Source organism: Engraulis encrasicolus, chromosome 6 (assembly GCF_034702125.1).
Source record: "Engraulis encrasicolus isolate BLACKSEA-1 chromosome 6, IST_EnEncr_1.0, whole genome shotgun sequence".
Classification (NCBI taxonomy): domain Eukaryota; kingdom Metazoa; phylum Chordata; class Actinopteri; order Clupeiformes; family Engraulidae; genus Engraulis; species Engraulis encrasicolus.
The window spans coordinates 41,388,449-41,414,478 of record NC_085862.1 but is presented as its reverse complement, the minus strand read 5'-3'; the positions used below and the strand labels follow the sequence as shown (position 1 = coordinate 41,414,478).

The following is a 26,030-nucleotide window of genomic DNA, read 5'->3' as shown; positions in this document are numbered from 1 at the left end:
TTGTTTCGATCAAAAAATGTTTGTTCCATATGACTCCTGTCAGTGTCCCACCCCCCAGACTCAGGCGGTGCTCGTCACCCACTAAAGTTCCTCAGGTACAACATGTGCACGAAGACTGCCAGGAGATATGCCAGTATGCCAGGGGATGTGGAGGAGATCGTAGAGTTTCCAAGCCTCTAGATCACCATCTCCTTTGCGCCAGGCATTTGGCATCAACATTCTCCATGGCATTTCCAGACTGTCATGTGTTCAGTGCGAACCTGCTCTTGTCTGTGAAGAGCACAGGCTATCAATGATGAATCTCCCTATCTTGGTGTTCTTTGGTATACAGGTATATGAAAAGCTCACGCCACAGTGTTGAGCTGTAAGCACAGGCCCCATGTGTGGGCGCCAGGCCCTGATATCCCCCACACAAAGTTTTTTTTCCTAATCATTTGAAAATACATGCACATCAGTGGCCTGCAAACCTAATTTAGCAGAGCTCTGCCAGTGGTCTTTCTGTTCAGAGAAGGAGATAGACATATTATACCAGAGACACTGGAGAAGGTAGAGGCGAATCAAGCTCATACTTTCCCTGGATCCACTTGGCATTTGGTGAAGGCCCCTTTAGGAGACCAGCAGAGGTTGACAATAAATAGAGTTTCTTTAGCGCACCACCAAACATTACATCACATTACATTTGGCTTTTTACCAAAGCGACTTACAATCAAGGACATAATTATGGTCAGCTGCACTAGCAGATACAAAGTGCACAGGAAATATACAGAACAAGATGCTAAGTAGACTTAGTTTTTTTTTAAGTAGGCCTACATTAGCACAGGGTTCAGTAGAGTACACACACAAACACAGAATGCCAAACTCCACACAAAGAGGAGGAGGGGACCAACATCCCCTTAGGACAGTGTTTCCCAACCTTTTTTGTCTTGTGTACCCTCTATGCCTTTTCGTTGTGCCATGAGTACCCCCTAAGTCACATTCTATATCGCTTTCTCTATTCCAATGTAACTAAGCTCCATTCATTTGTTAAAATTGCATCTTTCCAAGTACCCCCTGCAGTGTGCTCACGCACCCCTAGTGGTACACGTACCCCTGGTTGGGAAACACTGCCTTAGGAGACTGAAGTTGAGATCACTTCTTTGCACTGGGGTAGGCTGGGTTTTGATTTATCTAAATTTACTACACAATGTTTGATTACTATAGGTTGTAAACCCTCCTATGGCCTCCTCCACGTCCCCTGGTCTACTGGCATGTCTCTGCTCAATGTTCTGGACACAATGCCGGGGGACACAGCAAACCTTCTTGCCACAGGGCACATTGATGTGCCATAATAGATAAGCAGCACTAACAGAGCATCTGTGGGTTGATGGTCATTGCATCATGGTACCTCCAGGGGTGGGAGGAGAGACACTGATAAAATGCATGGGTGAACAACAACAAAAACAGCCAGGATGGATGCCACTTGCAAGATAACTATTTGGGGCGGCTCCTGGTTTACCAATCATGGTTTGTTAAATTTGCACAACAGGCCTAGGTCAAATGGATTCACATTGCTTCCTAACTCACCAGGGCGATCACAGAAGTATGACTGACCATGAGTTCTACTGCGTTTTTGATGTTCCCTATATTTTTGAGCAGTAGGCCTAAGATGGCAGGTGATGAAGAAAGCTCCCACCTGTTCCTCCGAGAGCTGCTCTCGGCCCGACTTGCACCAATTGTAGCAGATTTCTGAATCCTGCACATCCTTGTCCTGCAAGACAACACCGTAAAATTAACCCAAATTTACAACGCTTATGCATCATTGCATCGAGGTTGGCGTTCAAGGCCAAATATTACATATGTCCGCATCATCATGGCATGTGTTTGTGCTTCAAGGCAACACGCCGAACCATGAGCTTACCATGTCCTTAAAAACTCGAGTAGGCCCAACCATCTTCATCTTTAGTAAAACGTGAGAGTCCATTATTGCAACAACTAGCACAAACAACTTCAGCTTTTCGACTGACTACTAAATCCTATTATAATTCCGAGAGCTTCGAATTTCGTTGCTCCAAGTTATCCAATTATTAGGTATCTCGCTTTTACTCGCGTGGGGCTAATCAAGGCCAATCATGTTGCTTTGATGCATGTTTTCCACCAGGTGGTCGTGTTTCCTAATATCCCCTCACAAATGTATGGCAATGAGCCAAAGTTAATTGACCACTACCAGGTCATGAAGTGGCCACGCAGCTTTTGGTGAGCTGTGGAAGCTACTGGTTATAAGCTACCAATTTTTAATTACGACTAAACAGAGGCAAACAAACTGGGCATAGGAAGTAAAATGTTTCCAGGTATTACTACAGAAGCAGACAGACTGGATAGACAAAGTAAAAAACGTTCAGCTATATTCTATTCCTTCGGCCTGTGACCCCTAGCACATCAGTAATTTCACTAGTGAGTAATTAGCTCATCAACCACAAATGGAATGATTAATTAGGATCAGCTGGGGTAGAATGATCTGGCAGCAAGGCTTTACTGCCCGAGTTCAAAGGGATGCCACTGAGTGCATTACAATATGCGCCCTTGCCTCCTCCACTTGTGCTTGTTTCCTCGTACCAGGAAGTAATGTCATGATGACATCACTGACAACAGCATTATATTTCAACATCTTGCAAAAGCTCAATTGTAAAGTCTTTTTCTCGTTTGCAATTGGGATTGTGAGTGAAAAATAGTTCCTCGAAAGTTGTTGTGGCTAGGCTGACAGCTGGGAAACTTTATCGTTTTCTCCACGGAGGAGGGGCCAGGAGTCAGGGCGAGGCCACAAGCACAAGTGGAGGAGGCAAGGTCGCATATTGTAACGCAGTCTCTACCACAGATTTGCTGTCAGGTTCTGATTTTTAAAGGTGCACTGTGTAGGATGGTGGCCAGAGTAGGTATTGCAACTACAGTTTTCATAGAAACTGTGCTGCCTATTGTCAAATTTGATCTCTTCATGATTAGGCTATTTACTAAATAATAAACTATTATTTACTTTTAAAGTACAATAAGTTTTTGCGGCTAAAAAATTCTATTTCAGGAAATTCTAAATGGTGAACATGGAGAAGACCCCCCCTTTTCATGTATGAAAACTGCAATTTTCCCAGTCACAATGAATACTTGGAATTTGATGTTGGTGGTAAGTATTCGTTTAAAAGGTAACATGTGTGAATGGACGGCATGAATTCTTGGACTAAACTACTGAAAATATTACACAGTGCACCTTTAAGCTTCGTCAAAAGCAAAATTAATGTAATAAATCCTCCATAATTATACTTGGCACATGCGCACATTACATGAGTAGATCAAGACATTGGAAGTCAGTTGGTGACATGATTCACATAGATTCAAATAGTTCTAAGCGGCAACTTTCTGTTCGCTAGAGACTATAAAACGGAACCACTAACAAGCAAAGATGAAGTGGAAACTAAATACATTTTACACATGTTGTGTTCTACGAACACTTCCTTTAATTAGTGGAACTATTTCAATGGTGTTCTGTTGGCTCGTTCAAAAAATCGAGAATCCCCAGAAAGCCGACCTAAAACCTCGGGAAAGTGGGAGTGAACATTTGGTGACGCAATGTCAGATCGATAATTATCGAGGTTGATCTCTGGCGGAAGTATAGAAGAACAGTTTCCGAGCTTGTGTTTTGTGTGACGACACACGCATCATCAACATGGCGCCCATGCATGCAACTGACATGTAAACAGTATCATAAATGCTAAAATATCATCTTGTAATCACTATCAACAACACCAGTCAGTGTCATTCCATTGCAGATGCACATATGTCAGTAATGCTGGTCTCTGGCTGTTTAATTTAGCTTACTTCAGCTAAAATTATATGTCGTGGGTGTGGAGGCTCAAGGTGAGGTGAAAAAAAGAAAAGAGAACCAAAACAAAACAAAATTGTTCCGGGATCAGTGGCGTTCATGCGCCAAACTCCAGAACTCGATTGTCATGTGAGCAGTGTCGTCAGCTGTCTCGAGAGGTCCCGAGCTGGTGAAGGCAACATGTGTATCAAAAGCTTCACGAGTCACCATTACTGTGTAATAAAAATGGAACAGTAAGGTCAATGGGATTGGCTGAACTCTTACTTGCATGGCTCTGTGCGCATGCTTGTTAAAATAACGCTATGCTGCCACCTACAGTGCACCACACACCCTCTGCTTGGTAGAACCCCAACTCTTCAATTAACTCTTCATGCATGCTCCCACGATGAATTTACACTTCTCCAAACTGTTAAACTGTAGATGTATCAGAGGGAAGTGAGAAATGTAACACACAGGGAAACACTGTCGTCACACATCATTTCAGAAGTTTCAATATTATACGTTGTGTGTGTATGTGTGAGAAAAATACAATCTATATTATCTTTATGATGCCCTGAATATATTATATCTAAAATGTTCAAAAGCATACATATCTTAGAAACACAAAGTGAATTGATAATGACGCAGCCAAACCACAACGAATGGGTCTATCTTCACTTTATTACAAAATTATTGACGCTATAATCACATGAACAAAAGTCACCCAAAACGTAAAGACCCACACAAACAGTTTGGAGCTGAATGGGCTTTGAAAAAATGAAGAAATGTCTGTGAAAACCCACACTTTTGTACAGTGTTTGCTTACAAAATGTTCAGAGGGCACAAAACAACATAATTTCACCAGAATGCAATGAATGTTTTTTTTTCTAACTGAATTTGTATACATTTATTGTACTCCCTCATGAAATAAATGCCTTTTAAGACAATGTTTCCAATAATCACGTCAGAATTATTATAATAAAGTAGGCTTACATAAAGAGTATAAATGAAAAACCAAAAAACAAAGGGGAAAACCACACAAATACCCACAAACGACTCACTCACTCTCACACACACACACACACACACACACACACACACACACACACACACACACAAACACACAAACACACACACCCATTCACCACTCCATCACTGCTTCTGCTGCAAGGCTTCCTTGCGGGCTGCATCCTGAAGCAGCTGAGTGTCCACCTCGTCTGCTGGCAGCTGGACGTACCTCACCACTGACCCGCGGATGAAGCAGTTCTTCACTGACAACTGTCAACACACAAGCGCACGTAGGAAAAACACACACAAATGTTTATCCGACAATGGACAAACATGCATATTTCATTTGCATTGCAACTGCTTTGTTTACTAGTGTAACCATGATCTTTCGGCACAGTTCACCACTTGGGGCTGGTACTCAGAATTTTCTCACAACCCTCTGTCATGGGAGCACAGGTGCAAAGTCACTGAGCAAAAGGTCTAGGCTGATATAGCTCAGCGCCATCACATTTGTGTGATAATTTGGAATGGAGGTTTACTAACGTTCTGCCGCCAAACTCCGCTAGTGTGCATCCGTTACACTAGCACTTGTGATTTCGCTTATTATTACTGAACTGATAGAGGAGTTAACAAACTGGGCGGTGCAGTGAAAGTGTGCTTCAGAATGAGTGCTCACGGACGGGTACATGGAAAACACTACACATCAAGAGCCATCAATACGCTGTGGAGCATTACAACATAATCATTGATAACACTTAACAAGACTATGGCAAACATAATGCTGGAACGCTTAACCATAAAAGGGCCCATCCGAACAAATAAAAAAGGTTACTTTTACTTTTTAACCATTATGTATTAAGAATATTGAACAATATAACTTACCATGTGTGGATATTTCTCTGGGTCAGTTACACTGATGTCTGTGAGCTTGATGTTCAGGTACTGGAGTAAAAGAAAAAAAAAAGTCTGAATGTAAGTCAACCCACTTCAATCATTGAGTAAATGACTGTATGGCTGTCTACATGTCAAAGATCACTGAACTTACCTGGTCCACCGAGTGAAGAGTGCCACATATGCTGCAAAGAGAAGGACATTGACTTTTAGAACCATGAGGAAGAATATAGCCTCATTACGCTATAATATTGGGCAAGTGATTCTCAACCTTTTTTGAACACATGCCCCCTTGACCTCAAATAAAATAGACTACTGCCCCCCTCCCAATTTGCAACTGAGTTAGTGATGGGAAACTTGAAGCGAGGCTTCGAAGCCTGCTTCGAGCAAAAGTGGGCGTAAAATCTGAAGCCTCGCTTCGAGGCGTGTGTCGTCAATAAATACCATGTGACAATGCCAGATGAGGCTTCACATTTTGCGAAGCGCGTGGACGTTTCATCGAGCACCGCTACCCAAACGAGCTTTCTGCGCCTCGGAGCACTTGTCAAATTTTCAGATTGCGTTTGTTGTGTGAATGTTGAGACTGGATATGTAGTGACTTTCATTTGGTTCCACTATACAATAAATTCAGCTAATGCCGTAGATTGACCCAAATGTCCAAATATGATATGCAATTCCCTTTTGAAGTAGATTTTCAAAGTGAGACGCTCCCGAAGATGTGGTGGAAAATTGTTTTAGTTCTACCTTGAGCTAAGCTACCATAAATGAGACAGCAGTTCTGTCAGCAATTATTAGTAATCAACTTTATACAGCTAAATAAGAGTGCAGACATATTTTATTTATTTTAATGGGTTTTGTGCTGGTTTTAATAGGCTTTACAAGTTGTGTCATCTTGACTACAAGAAGGAAACTCAGCTCTGCCGTTAAAAAAGGTCAAGTGGCTGGCGCAGTGGTTAAACTGTCCGACCTGATTTCTCAGGATCATTGGTTCAAGTCCTCGTGGTAGCAACGTGATGATGATGAATCAACTAATTCTTGATTTCGCAGGGTAGCCTTCTGTCAAACTTGACCAAGTAAACAATGAAATTATCTGTGAGCCTGGCCTATTTGTGAAGGCGGCAGAATGCTACCTTTATCATTGTGAGTTCGAATAGGCCTATAAGTAGTGGATAACTGATATGTTAGAATCTCTTGAATTAGACCTACATTTCATTCATATAATGTGACTCTATTCATTATACGGCCTGGTAAGGCACCAACTCTATGGAAAACGTCATGCCTTATCCCTGTCCCCAAAAAGCCACATCCAAAAGACATCAACGACTTTAGGCCAGTAGCCCTCACTTCATATATCATGAAGACGATGGAGAGCCTGCTGCTGAATACCCTAAGACCACAGGTGAGCCATGCACAGGACCCACTGCAGTTTGCATACCGGGAGAAGGTTGGAGTGGATGATGCCATCTCATACCTACTGCACAGGACACACTCTCATCTGGATAAAGGGAATAGCACTATGAGAGTCATGTTCTTTGACATTTCCAGCGCTTTCAATACCATCCAACCCTCCAGACTGGGAGAGAAGCTCCTGCGGATGGGTGTGGACGCCCTCCTAGTCAACTGGATCACTGACTACCTTACAGAGCGGCCACAGTTTGTCAGACTCCAAGCCAGCTCTGGAACCGGTCACGATTGATGGTGTTGAGGTGGAGATTGTAAGCACATATAAGTATCTGGGGGTATATCTGGATAACAAACTAGACTGGTCTGCCAATACAGATGCAGTATACAAAAAAGGACAGAGTCGGCTATACTTCCTGAGGAAACTACGATCTTTCAATGTGTGCAACACACTCCTCACTATGTTCTATCAGTCTGCGGTTGCCCGTGTACTTTTTTATGCAGTGGTCTGCTGGGTTGGAAGCATAAGGAAGAGAGATGTTGCGCGGCTTGACAGGCCGGTGAGGAAAGCTGGCTCCGTTGTGGGAGAAGGGCTGGAGAACTTCACTTCATTGTCAGATAGAAGATCTTTGAGCAAACTGCTCACCATCTTGGACAATAAGGCGCACCCACTCTACAACACAATCATCCAACAAAAGAGTGTGTTCAGCTGGAGGCTGAGAGCACTGAAATTCAGGACTGACAGACTGGGGAAATAATTTGTCCCTAGAGCCATGCAACTCTATAATTTGTCCATTAAGGACACAGAGAAACTCCTGGACTTTTCTGCATGATCACCTTTTTTATTTTTATTTACTTTTTTATTTTTATATTATTTTTGCTTTTTTTTACTCTTTTTAATCTACAGAGCAAACTGGAAAAAGAATTTCCCCTTGGGGATAAATAAAGTTTAATCTAATCTAATCTAATCTATATTTCTTTCCGGTTTAATTGGCTGCTGTTGGGTTTATGGCCGATCACTCCCGGTCGCGCGCCGACCTCCACAAAATGATGCCCTCTCTCACTTCCACGATAACACAGGGTCAGCGTTAAACTTGATTTGATTTCCACAATCACGCAATTAATTCCATACACACACCCCATCACATTTATTGAAACGGAACGGATACAAATAAGACACACGAAAAAAAAATGTTAAAATGAAATCAATGCCTGCCGTGTCATTTCATTGCACACCAGATGGCGCCAGTGAGAAATGAGGCTTCGAAAAATGCTTCGAATGCTTCGAACCTTTTTGCCTGAAAGCCTCATTGGTTCAGGAAGTCTCATTTTCCCATCACTAGACTGAGTATCCTTTACAAATTTAAATAAACATTTCATGTATGTAAAGGGCATGTTGAGTAACATACCTCAGGTCATTCTTCAGCTCCACTACCACGTCCTTGCCCACCAACGACTTGAAGAAGGAGTAGAATAGCTGCAGGGGAGAAAACATAGAGATCACAACTTCTTCCAGTACATCAATCGATAAAATAATCACCAATGCTCACTACACAAGATCAGACTGCATGCTACTACCAACTGCAACTCCAACGCAAAAAAAAAGTTTTTCAAATTCCTCAAAAAAATGATGGAAAAAATTGGAAAAAAATAGAAAAAATAAAGCACTTAGTGGGTCCGTGGAATTACACCTTATTTTTTGCCATTTTTGGGAAAATGTGTCCTGCATCAACACGTTGCATAGGCATGTCACACCGCAGGAAAATGAAGTCACACCACAGGGAATTCACTGCATTATGGCCATTTTAATCCTTTTGTATACATGACTGACATCTGAGCTCATGCTAACTTGATAATGATATTGTGTTTAATCTTAATATGTGTTTTCATTTATAAAAAAACTTCCTTCTATAAGAGCAGTCACACCACAGGACACCATAAAATGAACCTAAGCATTGCGTGACAGAAAGATTGCAATATGAAGACATATTAAGAGGTTAAGAGTCACCTTAAACTTTCACAGCACTCTGCAATAACTGAGGTACTGACTGGTTAGGGAGTAAGGATAGACCGATATATATCGTATCGGGCCGATATTTGCATATTTTAAGTGTATCGGTATCGGGCGATACGCGGGTGTTTTTGGCGATACGCAATATTTATTTTTTATGTCGTTCCAGGTTTTTTAAAAGCACCAAGACACTTAATTTTTTATTACTTGATTGTTAGACATTACTTGATTGTTAGAGTGGGTGTTTAAATGTTACAAGTTCTACCTCAATTTGATAATGTTAAAGAAATTTTTATTTTTAACTTGAGTCCTGACTCCTGTCATTTTTTAACCCATATCGGCCCCAAATATCGGGTATCGGCCAAGGGTGATGAAAAAAAAAAATCGGTATCGCATCGGCCATTAAAAAACCTGTATCGGTCGACCCCTAGTTAGGAGCCAGTCTTTCAGACCCTTGTAGTTGGCCTTGCAGCTGCCCATTCACAAACATTGACATACATGTCACCCCACAGGACGCATATTTGTGTTACAAAATTGAACTTGTAGTTAATGTTACTGTGTTGAGTTTTTTTCACATTCACATATCTTAATATAAAGTTAATATTTATGCAATCATGCCAAATGTTGTTGGTTAATTCATATATATATTATATTCCAGGTTTCATTAATGTTACAGTCACACCGCAGGATATTTGACATATAAACCTTTACATAAATCTTAACAAAATGTTTCTTCTCATCTAAGACTAATATGAAACATAACGTACCACATCTTCTTTCATTGACATTTGTTTTTTTAAAGGAAAAATAACAGTTTTGTAGGTTTTTAACCAATGTTACGAAAAAACAAGGCGTCATGTCTCCCACCCCAATACAGTTTTATCTCAAGAAAATGTCCAAAGGGACCCTAGCTCATATCAACCCTAAGAGTTAACCAAAGGCTGATAGCGGTTTTTAATTTATTTTAAAAGCAAGCCACTTTTGGGGCATTCAACAGAAAGCGGGCATCAGAATTTGGCCGCATAATGGCTAAATGTCATTTCACCCTGCCTAGATTCTAACCTGGGGACAACCAAAAGAGACTCTGAAGACCCAAGACATCCTTAAGGATTGTTGCTGTAGCATATCTGCAATATACAGAATAGGCCTATAGAGCCCAAGACATTGAGCAACTTTTAGACATAAGAACTTCACCAGGTTCCAGTTTAAAGCAAACCATTGGTGTGATGTGATCTCTTTTCTTTGTTTTGGTTATAATTCTAGTGGCAGCATGAGATTAGTCTGGGTGACTGTTGGGGAAGACCGAAACTTAAAGCATTGCAGAAGTCAACTCTGCAAGAAATAAAGCCATGGATTTGTTTCAAAATCTCAAATATGAGCTTTTTGACAACACTAACATAGCTAATCTGGCGGCTAGCACTGACTTTGTCTTCCTTATTCTTCCCAAACATATTTCCAGTCATTTCTTTAGTCAAATGCAGGAGGTTTAACTGCATCCGACCATCATTTTTTTCGAGGCATAATCACAAAGACTCAATTTGGCCAAAGCCATTTGGAGAAAACAGCCAGATAAATGTGACTGCCATCAGCAGAAATCCTTGTAGGCTACTGTTCCAAGACTAATTGTCTGGACGCACATCCAAATCCACAACACCACACTACTGCTAAGAACCTGCTAGTAATGATGCGTCTGATGCCAGACAGCTGATCTGGCTAAATAAGCAAGTTGTGCTTAGCTCACTTGCTAACTAGCCACGGGAGAGAAACCTTATAATGAATGAGCAGCATCTGCCCAGAGGGCGCTTCAATAAAACCAATTTGCACAACAGTGAGAACGTTAACAAAATGCTTTCGCATAGAGATGGACTAAATCGATTAAATTAGGCTCAGAAATTACAAAATCAGGATTTATTTCCCGAAACACGCTTTCCTTACCATTTTCAAATGTCGTCGCAGGAGCGCTCGGCGCAGCAATATGTTGTCAGACCCGGGTTCATCGAATCCTAATTGCCATTGGCTGAAGAGACCTGTGCGTCATAAATATGAGACTCAGTGTGTGTCCTTCTCTGTATCATTTTTGCATTTGGCATCTTTATAATCCGTGTCAACGGCAACGCCATGACTGAATGAAAAACATACTAACAAGTCGGAGATCTCCTTTGGCACAATGGCTATGAGTGTTTTTACGAGTGCATGTGGACTTGTTTTCCGATGGCATCCCGTAGGACACTTGGGAAAACCTTTCGGCAGTGTCATGACAGCTCTTCGTCATAAAGGTAACAAGGGCTTTCTTTCTGGCCTCATGGCTGAAGAGGTAAAAATGACACTGGTCGTGAGAAGGGACCTCAACATGGGCAAAGGTAAAGTGGCGGCCCAGTGTGCTCATGCTGCCGTGAACGCGTACAAGGAACTCCTCAAGAGAGACCCAAATCTACTGAAACGGTGGGAGTTGTGCGGCCAGCCAAAAGTGGTGGTCAAGGCTGACACCGAGGAGTGCCTTCTTGAACTTCACCGACGAGCCAAGGAGTCTGGACTCATTACCAGTTTGATTCAGGACGCAGGGAGAACACAGACGGCCCCAGGCACAAGAACTGTTCTTGCTGTAGGACCAGGACCCGGGGGTGTTGTAGACAAAGTAACTGGACATTTGAAATTGTACTAAATTATATGTTTCTGCAGTTATCATGCCTGTTCGTTGCACAATTAAATTATTCGTTTTTTTATCATTACTTTATCATATTCATTTTTTTCATGATTATGTTGCTGCCTATAGCTGAAATTATGTATAGTGAAACCATTTGTGTAGATAGTAAGCTTAGTTGTTATGTATGATGTACATTGTGTACACATCCAACATCCCTACATTTAAATGGGGAGAATGCCGTCATAACCGACATGCTCCAGAAGATGGCGCCATTTACACAACGACAGACACTCTGAAGTGTTATTACCAAAGTTTTGAAATGCAAAGCGATGAGGGACTGTGATGTCAAATGTTCAGTATCAGAGCCATCTAATAACAGAGTTGCGCAAACCGGGGACCAGGAAGTCGGTTGGTGATGTGATTCGTGTAGATTGAAATGTTTCTTAACAGTAAACTTCTGTTCGTTGGAAACTAACAAAGAACCATCACATACCAAACAAAGATGAAGTACAAACAAATTACATGACCTTTACCACATTTTCTGTGTTATACCGCCACCTCCTGGAACTAAGTAACTTCTAATAGAACTAAAGTCAATGGGGATTTCCATGTTAACTCTCCGTGAGGCTCCATGAGAGCCGCCATTGCTGTGGAAAGATTGGTCCATAGAGGTCTATGGGAGTGGCGTAACTCTGTTATTAGATGGCTCTGTTCAGTATGTATTGTACACTATGCTGTCCTTAAATGAATATGGACACTGCACACACAGGTGTGCAAATAGGAACGAAGTGGTGTTAAAACACCTACCCCCTCCCCATACTGGATAAAAAATGGCCAAAGATTACCCTTTTTTACTGTACTATAGGTCCATGTTGACATGATCATCTAGAAATGGAAAGTGTATGATAATGCCTCGACAATATAAAATATAGCACCTGCCCCTCAAAATGTCTGTGCATGGTACGTCACTGACTACACATACTGTGTCAGGACAGTCACAGTCAGCTATAACAAAAACACCCGGTTTCAAAGCAGAATTCATTTCCAAGCTATACCCTTACACATACTCTACTCATACATCTCTCTAAATACCCATTTTGATTTACTTTAATGCCTTTGGGGGAAATCATGGAATTCATTCGTTTTCCAAATTCCAATTCACATGCAGCCATTATGAAAAGCAAAATAAAACAAGACCGTACAACAGAATGTCATTTCCCTGCAGTCATAGCTCTTTATTTTGGCTATTTTGTTCTCATTTCCTTCTGCTAAATACACATCTGGGTGCAAGTGTGTTGAGCCATACTAACCCCAAAGGAGCCTTCTGCATTGTTACAGCCAAGTCTCTTAGGGCTTTACTTTCAGTCCAACAAACACACCAAGGAGGAACACGCACTCACACATTCACTATATGCACAGAGCTCCAACAAAATGGTAGGGGGGAAAACAATTTACAAAGGGGTTTTGGTGAATAATTTAGAAACCCTTAACACTATTGCTGAAAATAACAGTTTCAAATGGAACACTGCATTCAAAAAATAGGGACTATAAACAAACTGTACACAACTTTTACAAGCACTCAATCATTCGCTCGTATAAACATGGGTGTATACTGAAAGGGTAAAAGGGGAGGTCTGTAGAGTGAAACCCTTCCTTGCTTTTACTCAATCATTGTACCATTTGGGAGAAGCAAATTCAGTGGGGGGAAAATACATTTTCTTTATACATGTAATACATTCTGATTGCAACTTGCCAACAGCATACCAGAGCCATCAAATGCTGTTTTGACCTCCAACAGTTATTCAATTAGATCTATTCATTCATCCTTCCTTCCAGTGTGGTCACTTTCTACTCCCCCCCCACTCCTCTGCCTGCTACCGGCTCATCAGTGCCTGACTGCACTGGCTTGCTGGATGAAAGTCCCACCACCATTCAGCCTCTTCAGTCATCCTTCCCTCCACAGTGTGGCTTCCATTTCTCCGGCTGACTGCTCTGGACTGCAGCATTGGATGAGGAACTTCCACCACCACTGGGGTCAAGTGGGTGAGTGAGTGAGAAGCAGGCGGCAGCTCACAGCTCACTCCACCTCCGCCACCTCGGCCACGTGTGCCACCTCCACCTCCATGGTCTGGATGACGTGTTCGGGGCCCACCTCATCCAGCTTGGTGCCGCCCGCCTGCTGCGCCAGCACATAGTTCACCACCTGCATGATGCTGCTGTCCGAGAGTGTGGCCGCCACCCCGTCGGCACCCACCGCCGCCACCGCCACCGCCTGCGCCGCCTCCATGGCCTCCACCGTCTCCTCGGTGATGAGGACCGTCTCGATCTCCTCGGTGCCGGGGACGGTGACGGGCTGTGTGGGCCGGAGCTCGGGGGGCAGCTCCGGGGGCAGCAGGCTGACGGCGTGCTCCACCTGTGTGCCCTGGTTGTGGAACTGCAGCGTGTCCTTCTCCAGCATGATCTTGCCGGGCAGGTAGTCACCGTGCAGCTTGGTCATGTGCTTGCGGAGGGTGCGGGCGTCGATGTGCGCCTCCTGGCACACGGGGCACACGTAGGGGCGCTCGCCCGTGTGCGTGCGCACGTGGCGCTTCAGGGAGCGCGCGTCTGCCCACGCCACGCCGCACGTCAGGCACTCGAACGGCTTCACGCCTGAGGGACGAACAACGACACGGGAAGACATTACAATAAATCGCCTTACTACAGCACATCACTATAGGGGACCCAACCTACCAGGAGGCCCGGCAATTGGCTGAAGGGCAAAATCAATAGCAGAAGTGTGACAAGATTGTGGGCAGTATTGAAAAATTAGTCTGCCGTGTTTTTAAATTTTAAGTTTTAAATCTTATACTCCTCTCCACAATTGGCAGACATCTTATCTTCCATTTCCTTCAATGTACTGTTTCAGAATTTCAGGTTTCAGGTCTCGAAATATGATGTGCCCTCTTCCTCTCTGCACTGTTTCCCAATGTGTTCACAATGCCTGCTCAAACTCTGAATTAGCAACGTTAAACTATTGTTAAATCATCCAAGACTCCAAACAGCATGCTTGAAAAGATTCCGTAGTATACCTCTTTTTTGTGACAAGCGTTAGCAAAGTTGATAATAATGGATATTATAGTTATACCGTAGAACTATGCGTTTTGTGTCTAAGGGTTAAGAGTGAAGAATGTGTGTGACTGACCCTGGTGGTTGTTCATGTGGCGTCTGTACTCTCGGAGCTGTGTGAACTTGCGTCCGCAGTGTTCGCACTCGCGCTCCAGGTTCTGCTTGATGCGGCCCTTCTTGCCGTGCGTGGCCTTCTTCACGTGCCGCCGGAACAGCGCCTTCTCAAAGAACTCCTTCCCACACACGTTACACCTGGCCAGGGGACAACCAAAACCAATAATACGTCACTGTAATGCACACAGTTCATGTGAGAAGTGTTAAACCAAAACGACAGGTAAAGCACTGAACACAAAACTCTAGCTTTTCGAAAAACAAACAAGCAATTGACTGTTTCTCTTTACTATGCAAGGGATGGTCTGCTGAACGATATGTGTGTAATGTAAATGTGATTTAACGTAATGCTGTGATGCAAAAAGATTGGCTTGGTCATGCCAGATGCAAGCTTCAGTCCAAAAAACATCTTCCATATTACGTCTAGGCCTCGTGTTCAAGGAAGGCTTTATGCTATTGCTCAATTTCAAATGGCGCACTTGTGCACTTCGGGCAGTATGTTTCAGTGTGTAACTAATAAGCCATACGCACTGAAACATGAACACTGAAGTGCATGAGTGCACCATTTGAGATCCAGTATTAGTCTTGTTACCAAATAACTGGCTAAATCAACTATAGCTGCCAGTCAGCGTTAATTGTGGGGGATAATTAATGACAGCTGTCAAAAATTCATGTTGTCCTGAGACCTGCTCCACACTCCAGCCCTGGCGGTAGGGGCACTGCACTTTACCATGCTGCCAGTACTGACACTAGAAGAAGAAAGAACCTCCCAGGGATGACCATGCCGTGCTATATATGGGTTCGCCGTGTTTATAAACACAATGTTGTCCGGAGGAGCAAGACACTGGCAGCTAACCACGTGAGCTAATTTTTTGCTACATCGGCTAGCCTAAATGAACACAGTCCATGCTTCAACCACGGCTGTTTGGCTATATTATTTAAACAGTGTCTTCGCACGTCTTCGGCATGTTGAGCATGAACAACGCTAGTCTACAGGTCCTTGTCTTTCGTTTACTCTTTCCCAACACCACCAATTGACTTGCATTGGCCTTTTCCCCCAATGTTTTCCCCCCAAAATGAGCGTAACTCACATGGCACACGTCACAACGTTAATACGCATAACGCAGTAGTTCTATGGAGAGTAGAGGTAGCTGACCTGTAGGGCTCGGCCACCGTGTGGGACTTGACGTGGGAGTACCAGTCCTTCTTCCAGCTGTAGCACTTCCCACACACCTGGCACTGGAACGGCTTGAGGCCCAGGTGCTTGTTCATGTGCTGCTGCAGGTCTTTGGCCTCATAGAAACTCTTGTCACAGCTAAGAAACACATGGGCAGATAAAGGCAAGGAGAACATCAGCATTTCCCGTGTACAATGTATAAAGTCTTACATGTAGATTCAGTTATTTGTGGTTGTGATGGATTGACCATCACTAGGGTTGTGGGTGTGTTCTGACTAACATGCCAACGAGCCTGGCTCTTTGGTGTAGCGGTCAGAGCCCCGGTTTACTACCCCAGAAGGTCTGGGTTCGAGTCCCAGCTGGGCAACTCTACTCCCCTTCGCTACAAATGGTGTCAGAAGTGGGATGGCTACCGTGAGGCCATCGGAAGCGAACCCATGGTGTGCGAGCCATAATTCCATGTGAGGGACTCCCAGGATTGGTGGCCCCGGTGTAGGTGACCCCAGTGATGGGTGAAGCATTAATGATGGGACACCCTGGATTGGAGAAACCACAGACCTGTATTAACCAAACATGATGGGCAGTTGCGTAAAGGACACCATGAGTGTGTGAAGCGTACGGGTGCACTTCCCGAAGGGGAAGGCAGTGTGATGGATTGACCATCACTAGGGTTGTGGGTGTGTTCTGACTAACATGCCAACGAGCCTGGCTCTTTGGTGTAGCGGTCAGAGCCCCGGTTTACTACCCCAGAAGGTCTGGGTTCGAGTCCCAGCTGGGCAACTCTACTCCCCTTCGCTACAGTGGTTTATAAACCTGCCACATGTGTAGAAAATTCATCAATGTGTGTGAGTGTGTTCAAGACCTCATGCAAACCATCACTGTAATAAAGTAAGTGAATGAAATACTTTATGTGTCAGGCTAAGGTTTAAGTGTGCATGGGACAGTGCATGTTCATCAAAGAAGAATGTATTGTAAGGAGAGAGAGAGAGAGAGAGAGAGAGAGAGAGAGAGAGAGAGAGAGAGAGAGAGAGAGAGAGAATGGAAATTAAAATGAAAGACTCACTGTGAACACTCGAATTCTCGAACCTCTGGCCTGGGCTGGTGCCTTTTCAAGTGCTTGCTCAAGCCGGACGCTCTGTGGAACGATTTCCCACACGTTGTGCATAAGTACTTGGATTCTCCTGTGAAAAAAACAACACAAAGCAATTCATATACATGTCAGGGGGTGCTCCAATGCACCTCAGGGAGTGCTCCATTGCTCCAGAGCACAGTGCAACACATGGGAAAACTGGGAAAACCCATTGGGACGGGACCTAGCTTCGAATCCGGTGTTCAAGCCATTTCTCAACCCTAGCTCTACCCCATCTATCTCTCTCCCCCCGTGTTCCTGTTCAATCTATCAAAAGGCAACCCGCAAAATAAATGGAAAACCAACTTCATTTCTATACTTGGAGAAAAAGGAGCACACACTTTCATTTTTTGCATGGGAATTGTCAGCTGTGGCTGTCATTCATTTGTTCAACATTCTCCTTTACAAGTGCAAATGTGCTCGTGTTCAGGAGGGATTTTCCAAATGTCAGAAAGCTGTGATCACCTAAAAGTATACAGCCCCAAGCCCCACTACTCTACTTGTTGGGCAACCATCTCGTCAGCAGCATGAAAAGGGACCAAGGGCTCCGGTTGTGCCTACATAACCACGGCATTACATATTTGGAGAAGCTCAAAGGCATGAGGTAGCCACGCCGGTGCAAAAGCTGACACACACAAGTCATAGAGGTCACCGCACGCACACACGCACGCGTGCGCACGCACGCACACGCGCACGCACGCACACGCGCACGCACACACACACACACACACACACACACACACACACACACACACACACACACACACACACACTTTTTTTTGGAAGTGGGTTCAACTCCAGCTAGATTGCATTAAGTCATTGGCTGCAAGCAATTAAATTTGTGTTACTTGAATCTACCAGCTGTTGTGCCTGACATTTACATCTGTGTTACTAATTAAAAGATATTGGCCACACCTGCCAAAGACAACCAAAACTCTATGGCAGCCGTTCTCAAACTTAAGAACACCAAGGCCCACTTTCAAAGGTGAAAAATTCTGGGCCCCACCAAACCATACAGCCCAATATAACACAACATTTCATTATATTATATTATATTATATTATATTAGATTATATTATATTATATTATATTATATTATATTATATTATATTATATTAAAGTAGGCCCTATTATTATTATTATATTGTTATGATGAATAATAAGTTGGGGCCTATTTTCAGAAAGTTGTGGCCACTGAGGGGCCTCCTAAATACTGAATATGAAATTTACATGAAACAAGCCAGCATTCACAGCTCAGAGAAATATGCATTAGCTAAATACTAAATGCTCTATTAACAGTTAGGAGGAAATAGCCAACTGTAGCAAGCCAAAACGGCAAAGTTACCGGTCACAACTGACTAAAAATGATCACAAATATCCATTTTACACTTACATCCACACCATAAGCACGAAAACACAGCATGATATCACGACAGCAGATAGAAAATGTAACACTGTACCTCGCGGGTAACTCGCGCTAATTAATTCACGGTAGAAAATTACTTCCGCGATTGAAATGACACAATGTTTACACATAAATCCTGCCTAATAGTACATCTTACCGCATCCAAACACCTAATAAGGAAGTGTACTCACGTTTCTGGACGCACACAAGAAAGACACAAGATAACTAACTGAACAAGATGTGAATATCTAAACACCATGTGAGTAAATTTGAGGATAATTTTCCCAGACCTCTCGTGGCCCACCTGCAATGCCACCGCGGCCCATAGTTTGAGGGTCACTGCTCTATGGCTTAGGCCGAATCGTCTCGGTCTGATTATCAGTGCCATCCCATTAAATCCATGAAAGATTTCTCAACGAGACTGCAGATTCTCTCTAAGAAAAACAAACACATACTGTATGCAATCTCTCTCTTCCACAAGACAAACACACACACACACACACACACACACACACACACACACACACACACACACACACACACACACACACACACACACACACCTGTGTGCAGGCTGGTGTGGTCCTCCAGGCTGCGCTTGCTGACGAAGGTTTTGTTGCAGATGCTGCAGAGGAACTGCTTGTCGTTCTCGTGCAGCATGCGGTGCATCTTCAGGCTGTGCTTGTTGGCGAAGGTCTTCCCGCAGACGCGGCAGGCGTGCGGCCGGACGCCCGTGTGGTTGAGCATGTGGATGCGCAGCGAGTACAGCTTGGGCATGGTCTTGCCGCAGATGTCGCAGACAAACTCCCGCGTGGTGCGCTCCTTGGCCCCCTTGCCCGCCTCGCCTCCCTCTCCTCCGCCCGCGGAGTCGCCCTCGGCCAGCCGGGGCAGAGAGGACGTCCGCTGGCTCCGGTGCTTGTGGCGGGCCATGTGTGCCCGGAGCGACGCCGCATACTGAAACTCTTTGTTGCACAGCTGGGTAAGACATACGGAAGAGAGGCGAGAGTCAAAGCAGGGCCAAAGCTACTACGCTGGGTCATTGGCATTTTTAGGAGCAGATGTCAGGTGGTGCAACCACAGCTTATGTGACAATTGTATGGAGTAAATCATTATTGGTTTTGCTGACATTAGCTGTGGATGCGCCACCCTGACATCGCCTTCTAAAAACATCAATGACCCTCTTTTTTTTAAATCAAAATGTAAAATGCCTTTTATTCAAGTTGCCAGGGTAATCCTGCCTTTCAACGCCTCACAGGACATATACTGCACATGATGGACTGGGTTGTTCATAGTATGCTTAATATACACACTTATCCGTCTCTTTGACTGTCTCTGCGGGGAGTCATACTACTATGGACTAACCTGGATAATATATTGCACTAATGGACTCCACAAAGTGCACAACTTAAGAGTATAGCCCTGGGCCACGTCTTTGCACAGCACCTTCTCACAACAATGTTACCAACGGTCACTGATAAGACATAAGCTTACACAAACAAAAGGAGCTGACGGTTACAGTTAACAGATACCAAAACACACACTAAACACACATGCGACAGACAGCATGACACAGGAAGTAACAGCATGGACACGTACCCCACACTTGAATCCGCGTGTCTTCTCGTGCTTCAGTGTGTGCATGATGAGTGCGTAGCGCCGCTCGAACACCATGCCGCACTCGCCGCAAGTGTGCTCTCCGTCCACCGCGCTCTCTGAGGCCTTCCCTTGGGCACCCCCTCCCTCCTCTTCACCACCTCCTCCTCCATCTCCTCCTGGTCCTGCTGATGATGGTCCATCCTCCTTGGCCACCAGTTTTGCTGCCTCCTGGTCCTCCGCCTGCACCGCCCCATCTGAGACAGAAGCAGCAGCAGCTGCAGCGTCCTCGGTCAAGGCCACCGCTGCTGCCGCTGCTTCCTCCGCCTCGCTCCTCTTCAGGCCCGGACGTGGGCCTCGTCTCTGGAGACAAAGGGAGGAGGAATCATCAATTTACAGCAAAATCCTTCTGATGGCCAATCTTCAATACCTAACCTTAAACCATAGGACAAACCATACAGGACCAGAGTACAAGAAATATAGTATTTAGAGGCTAAATGTAGTTCCCTTTCAAAATGCATCTGCAGTGAAACGCTAATAGATCATCTGGGCATAATCAAGACAGGAACAGTCTCGCTGTTACTGCTTCATTAATGAATGGTCTGTCAAATTACACAATACATACTCCTACAGCGTTATCTATATTGAAAAGTCATGGCATTATGCAAAAGAATGTTTTCATTTTCAATTTTGAATGCTTCAAAAACACAGGTCTTTTTGTAACTCACAATAACCATTATATTTGACTCCATCCTTCATCCTAGATTCACCCCATGAACAAATGAAAACAGTACGACTTGCTTACTTTGACAGTGCTGGAAATTGGAGTGCCCTGCGCCTTCTTGTCCTCCTCCTCCTCCTCCTGGTCCAGCCCCATGTGGAGGCGCACGTAGCCTCCCTTCCCCACTGAGCGCTGCCTCAGCCTCCTCCGGTTGGGGTCGTCCGAGGCGCTCTCCTGCTCCTCCTCCACGCTGGGCAGGGCGGGCTCCGGAGCCGGCATCACCTCCTCTGGCTCCACCACAGGTAGCAGTTCAGGTTTGACCTTAGCTGGGCGTCCTCGCTTCCGCTTGGGGGGAGGAGGCGCTGGGTCAGGCTCGGCAGACTGGGCAGGCAACACTTGTGTATCCACAACAGCAATAGCAGCAGAAGCTGCAGTATCAATAGCAGGGTCTTTGTCAGCAGGGGGCGCCACTGCGCTCATCTGCACCAGCTCGGAGGCTTTGCCAGAGTCCACGCTGATGATATACGGGCCCGTGTCCATGCTCTCAGGCGCCACCTTCCAGCAGGCCTGCACCACAGCCAGGGACTCGCCTGAGCCCGCCTGCCCGCTGTGCGTGATCACCGTCATGGTCTCGCCGGCAGCGCCGTCCTCGCCGGGGGCCATGAGTGTCAGTGACTCCCCCGCTCCCACCTGCCCAGCCTGGGCCAGCAGAGCCAGGGACTCCCCGGCCTCGGCTACCATCTGGGAGTGCGCGAGGACGGCCAGGGACTCGGTGGCCACGGCCTCCCCACTGTGGGTGACCACGGCCTGGCCATCGCTCTGCATGGTGACCATGTAGGTGGTGTTGGGCTGGGGGTCGTCGGCGATGGCGGTGGTGGTGGTGTCGGTCTCGGCTCCAGGCTGCTGCTCCTCCTCGGCCAGGGGCTGAGCCGACACCACCGTGTGGATGTCACCTCGCTGGTAGACGGTGAGCTTCTGCTCCTCCACCTTGCGGTGCACTGACTCGCAGATCTCCAGCACCTCCGACATCAGCAGGTGGCGCGCCAGCGTGGCCACCTCCGCCATAACGCAGAAGTTGAACGTCAGGTTGGAGGTGTAGGCAAAGTCAAGCAGCGGCAGGATGCTGGCTTTGCTGAAGCCTGGGGTAGACGGAAGTAAAAATCAGTATAAATTAAAGCCATTAGGGACGCCATGGTTTATGGCATCTGGAAGGACAAAGTGTCTGTCTGTACGTGACATAATTGACAGTATAAGTAGCCTCCTTTTAACATATCAGTTTGCTTCAAACTGGACCTCCACTTGTGAGAAGTGCTACACTCCTGAAAAGTGACATTCACAGCTTATCTCAGACATGAAAATAAAAAATGGGATAATATTAAACATTGTGACAAGTTTTGTGACTATCTAAAACACAAAACCTTAATTAAACTCATATGATGATTGTGGTGGAAAAAAATCTTTTTAATAAGCCAAATAATAAAAATAAGTTAACAATAAGTAAATACCCCCCCCCCCCCCCCCCCAAAAAAAATCACTCTGCTTATGCCACCAATTCCCACCAAACCACCTTACCCGAGAGATCCACGACTGCTTCGTGGCTGGCCACCGCTCCCTTCTCGATGAACAGCTCGTAGAAGTAGTCGCTGCAGGCGGCCAGCACAGCCTTGTGGGCACGGTACTCCTCGCCCTCGATCAGCAGGGTGATGTCACAGAACTGGTTGTTGACCCGCTGCAGGTTCAGCTTGTCCATCATGGACTGGCCGTGCTTGTGCAAAAACTGCTTCACCACCCCCTTTGAATCCACCTGGCCAGACATAACAGGTTTTACACCCATTTTATTATCATCATTTGTTTCGACACTGATGACCATTTCCAACATAATGGTAAAAGGTATTGTAAATGCAATGCAATACTACACTTTTTTTTGCACTTCTTTCTTACGACACATTTTGTTGTAATATATTACTTATTCTTAATAAATCAATTTATCTGTTATTATTTTGCACGGTTATATACTATTCTATTTAATAAATTAGATTTACCTTCATAGTGAAGGTTATATTTGTTTTATTATTATTATTGTGGCATTAGTGGTGGTGATGTTCAAGCAAAAATTACATTAAAAAAAAAGATTAATGGATAGATCGACTCATTGATTGCAGAAAAAATATTTAGGTCACTTACAAAAACCAATTCATGCTTATTGTTTCCCCGAGAGTTCTTCGATCTAGGCTGGGTACCAAAGTCCAAATCCTCCGTGTCATCCTCCTCCTCGTCATCGCTGACATCCACGGGCCTGCGTCTTGCTGCTCTCCCACCGAAGCCTTGGAGGTGGCCATCCTCGCTGTATCCTCTGCTGCGGTCCTGTCTGCTTTGGCACTGACTACATTCCCTAATGTAGTCCTTCACTTGCTTCAGGATACCTGTCAAAAATTATTTGTTTGATGATGGCCAAATCTGAAGATAGGCATTGCATTGACAGCTTGCTGACCCAGCGTACAATGTCAAGTACGTCTGCGCAAACTCTGCGCACTCATCATGATAGTGGTTTCTGGTTTAAAAAAAATATTTCATAAGTCATCGCTAGCATTGTTCTTCTCACTAATGTTGCGCCATTTATCAAGCAGTGCCTGACACAACGACACTCCGGCATGTATTCATCAAGTTTAGTGTAGGCTACTTGCGGTATGCAGCGTTCAGTTAGGTAAGTGCACTTGTACTAAGTAGCTGCCTGTCATAGCAGTGGCACAGCTAACGTGAGTTGGCTACGAGCAACTCGGTCATTCAGCAGTTCATGGGTGAGGACATGCCAATGACAACCCAATACCCATTATCGAGTATTAGACGGAGAAATATAAGTGGGCCTGCTTACCTCTCCACCAATATTTTTGAGAGATGGTTTCCCAAGTTTGTTGTTGGGTGAGGTGTTCTCCTCCGGCAGCGATGTGAGCTTCATCGATAAGTTCCTTCCTTCGTCCGTCCTGTAGGACAACTTCCAGCTCGGTGAATTCGCGTTGGCCTTTGTGTCGCCGCTGGTAATACAGAACTCCATTTCGCACAACATAACAAGCTGCTGCCTTGCGAATCTTTCTTTTTGTATTACCATGCGTCCCTGGTGCGTATGGCTCCCGCTCGTCGGTAAGATACCGCCGGATGGCTATGTAGCTTTCCTCGCACGACATAACGCGCTCTAATAAAGCTCTACTCAGCAAATGGCTAAGCCAAAAGGAGGGACCTCCTCGAACTCAAAATATAACTATTTGATTTTTCAGCCCTTCTCCGTGTCCATAAAGTACCATTAAATCGGCCTAAGTAGTAATATTGTTATTGTTTTCTAAGTGGGAACTGCAGTTCTTGACCGTGTGGGGAGGAATTGCAAGAACAGACAAAATGGCTGCTGCACAACCGGATGTTGCGTGAATAATGGTGGCCAGTGTCTTTGGTCGCGTGTCTGACAGAACATGATGTAAACACATTTGACATGCTATGGGAATAGTCCCATAATCGTGTCGTGTTTTTGTATCTACCACCAGATCACCACAAACCATACAGGTTTGCCATGTGAAAACGTCAAGCTCCTTTGGAATTCTGATGGATCCTTTTTTTTTCTTTCAATTTAAGTCAAGAGTGATGCCATAGCCTTTCTACCTAGGGTTATAAATCTATAAATCCTCTCTGGTGATGCTGAGAGCTTGCGCCTGCTGCCAGTCAGCGTAGGTAGCAAGGAATAGCATAACCACAGACCTGGTTAATACAGGTCTGTGAGCATAACCATTTGTTTTGGTCGATGAAGCCAGTGCTTGCTGAAACTAGGGTAGGCCTAATGAGTTGTATTCATCCATTTCTGTAATTAAGTCGTGTTTAGATAGTTAGTACAAGTGGCATAATTGGAGTGTTTTAGACCCAAAAAGTTAATCTCACGTCTAATCAGATTGTAAATTAATGTATCGGTATGTGTCGCTGCACATTTGAAACTGGGCAAACGCAATTCTAAACATCTGCCCATATCCTGTTTTGACAGTCAACTTGAACTTGAGATGCTTCATTAAAACAGACCTGCAAACTCGTCAGAGGAAAAAAAGGTGACAGTCTCCAGCGGAGAGTAACGGGGCCGCCAGCGGGCCCATCGGAGAGGTAGCTTGAGCTTACAAAGCCTACACCACACCAGTAAAAGATATGAGGCAAATAGTTCATTTCACCAGATTCTCTTGCTCTTCAAAACACTTTGAACTACCATAATCTATTAACTACACTTACCGGCCACTTCATTAGGAACCCCTCTCTAATGCTGGGTGGACCCTCCCTTTGCCTTCAGAACAGCCTGCACTGCCCACTCGGGTAGGCTGTGGCATTCCAACAAAGATAAATGGGTACTTAATGACCCAAATAGTGCCAAGAAAATATCCTTATCCCATCCCACTCCAGTCTGAAACGTTGATGTTAGGCAGGGTTTACCTATGTTTTCATGTTGATGGCAAATTCTGACCATTCCACCTGTGTGTTGCATTAGATATCAAGACTCAAACCAGGAAACATTTTTCCAATCTTCTAGTGTTCCTTATGGTGTCATGCTTTGCAGTCAGCTGGTATGTCTTTGCCATAGACTTCATGGCAGTGATTACCTGACTAAGTATTGAACATTGACAGGTCATGTAGAAAGTACCAAATTTCCACTGATTTGATGTGACCTATTTAATTTCAGATGGGCATTTCTGAAAACAATAAACACTCACAACTTGGAGTGCCGTCCTATTTTGTATGTTTTTAGTAATGAACACCCAGTTACTTTTTGCGTTAGTTGATTTGAGCGCCTTACATCACTTAGTTTAAGTGTCCAGTTACAGCACAAACTCAATGCATGACAACCATTGACAGTAAATAGAATGGACGCCAAATCAACGCTATTTGCCATTCAACGCTTTGAAGACAGATTTGGGAACATTCCAACTTACATTCCACCTTAGCAACGCCAAACGCAGGTGCGGATTGGACAACAACAAGACTTCTA

General features: G+C 44.6%; 3 protein-coding genes across 3 annotated transcripts; 1 reads left to right on the top strand and 2 right to left on the bottom strand.

The window, feature by feature from the left end:
• Window positions 1-4,489: 4,489 nt before the first annotated feature.
• smx5 lies at window positions 4,490-11,179 on the bottom strand. The gene is made up of 5 exons (XM_063201655.1): window positions 11,073-11,179; window positions 8,536-8,603; window positions 5,880-5,910; window positions 5,717-5,776; window positions 4,490-5,104 (listed from the first exon to the last, which is right to left on the bottom strand). Exons 1-5 carry the CDS (start codon window positions 11,073-11,075, stop codon window positions 4,979-4,981), a joined length of 288 nt encoding a protein of 95 aa, XP_063057725.1. The 5' UTR covers window positions 11,076-11,179; the 3' UTR covers window positions 4,490-4,978.
• A 278-nt stretch (window positions 11,180-11,457) lies between these two features.
• LOC134451568 (peptidyl-tRNA hydrolase 2, mitochondrial-like) lies at window positions 11,458-11,799 on the top strand. The gene has a single exon (XM_063202073.1). The coding sequence runs from the start codon at window positions 11,458-11,460 to the stop codon at window positions 11,797-11,799; it is 342 nt and encodes a 113-aa protein (XP_063058143.1).
• Window positions 11,800-12,992: 1,193 nt separating this feature from the next.
• Window positions 12,993-24,703, bottom strand: zbtb11 (zinc finger and BTB domain containing 11). The gene is made up of 10 exons (XM_063201654.1): window positions 23,895-24,703; window positions 23,207-23,445; window positions 22,595-22,826; window positions 21,107-22,161; window positions 20,305-20,664; window positions 19,272-19,683; window positions 17,238-17,355; window positions 16,154-16,312; window positions 14,963-15,138; window positions 12,993-14,430 (listed from the first exon to the last, which is right to left on the bottom strand). Exons 1-10 carry the CDS (start codon window positions 24,202-24,204, stop codon window positions 13,859-13,861), a joined length of 3,633 nt encoding a protein of 1,210 aa, XP_063057724.1. The 5' UTR covers window positions 24,205-24,703; the 3' UTR covers window positions 12,993-13,858.
• Between the last annotated feature and the right edge of the window lie 1,327 nt (window positions 24,704-26,030).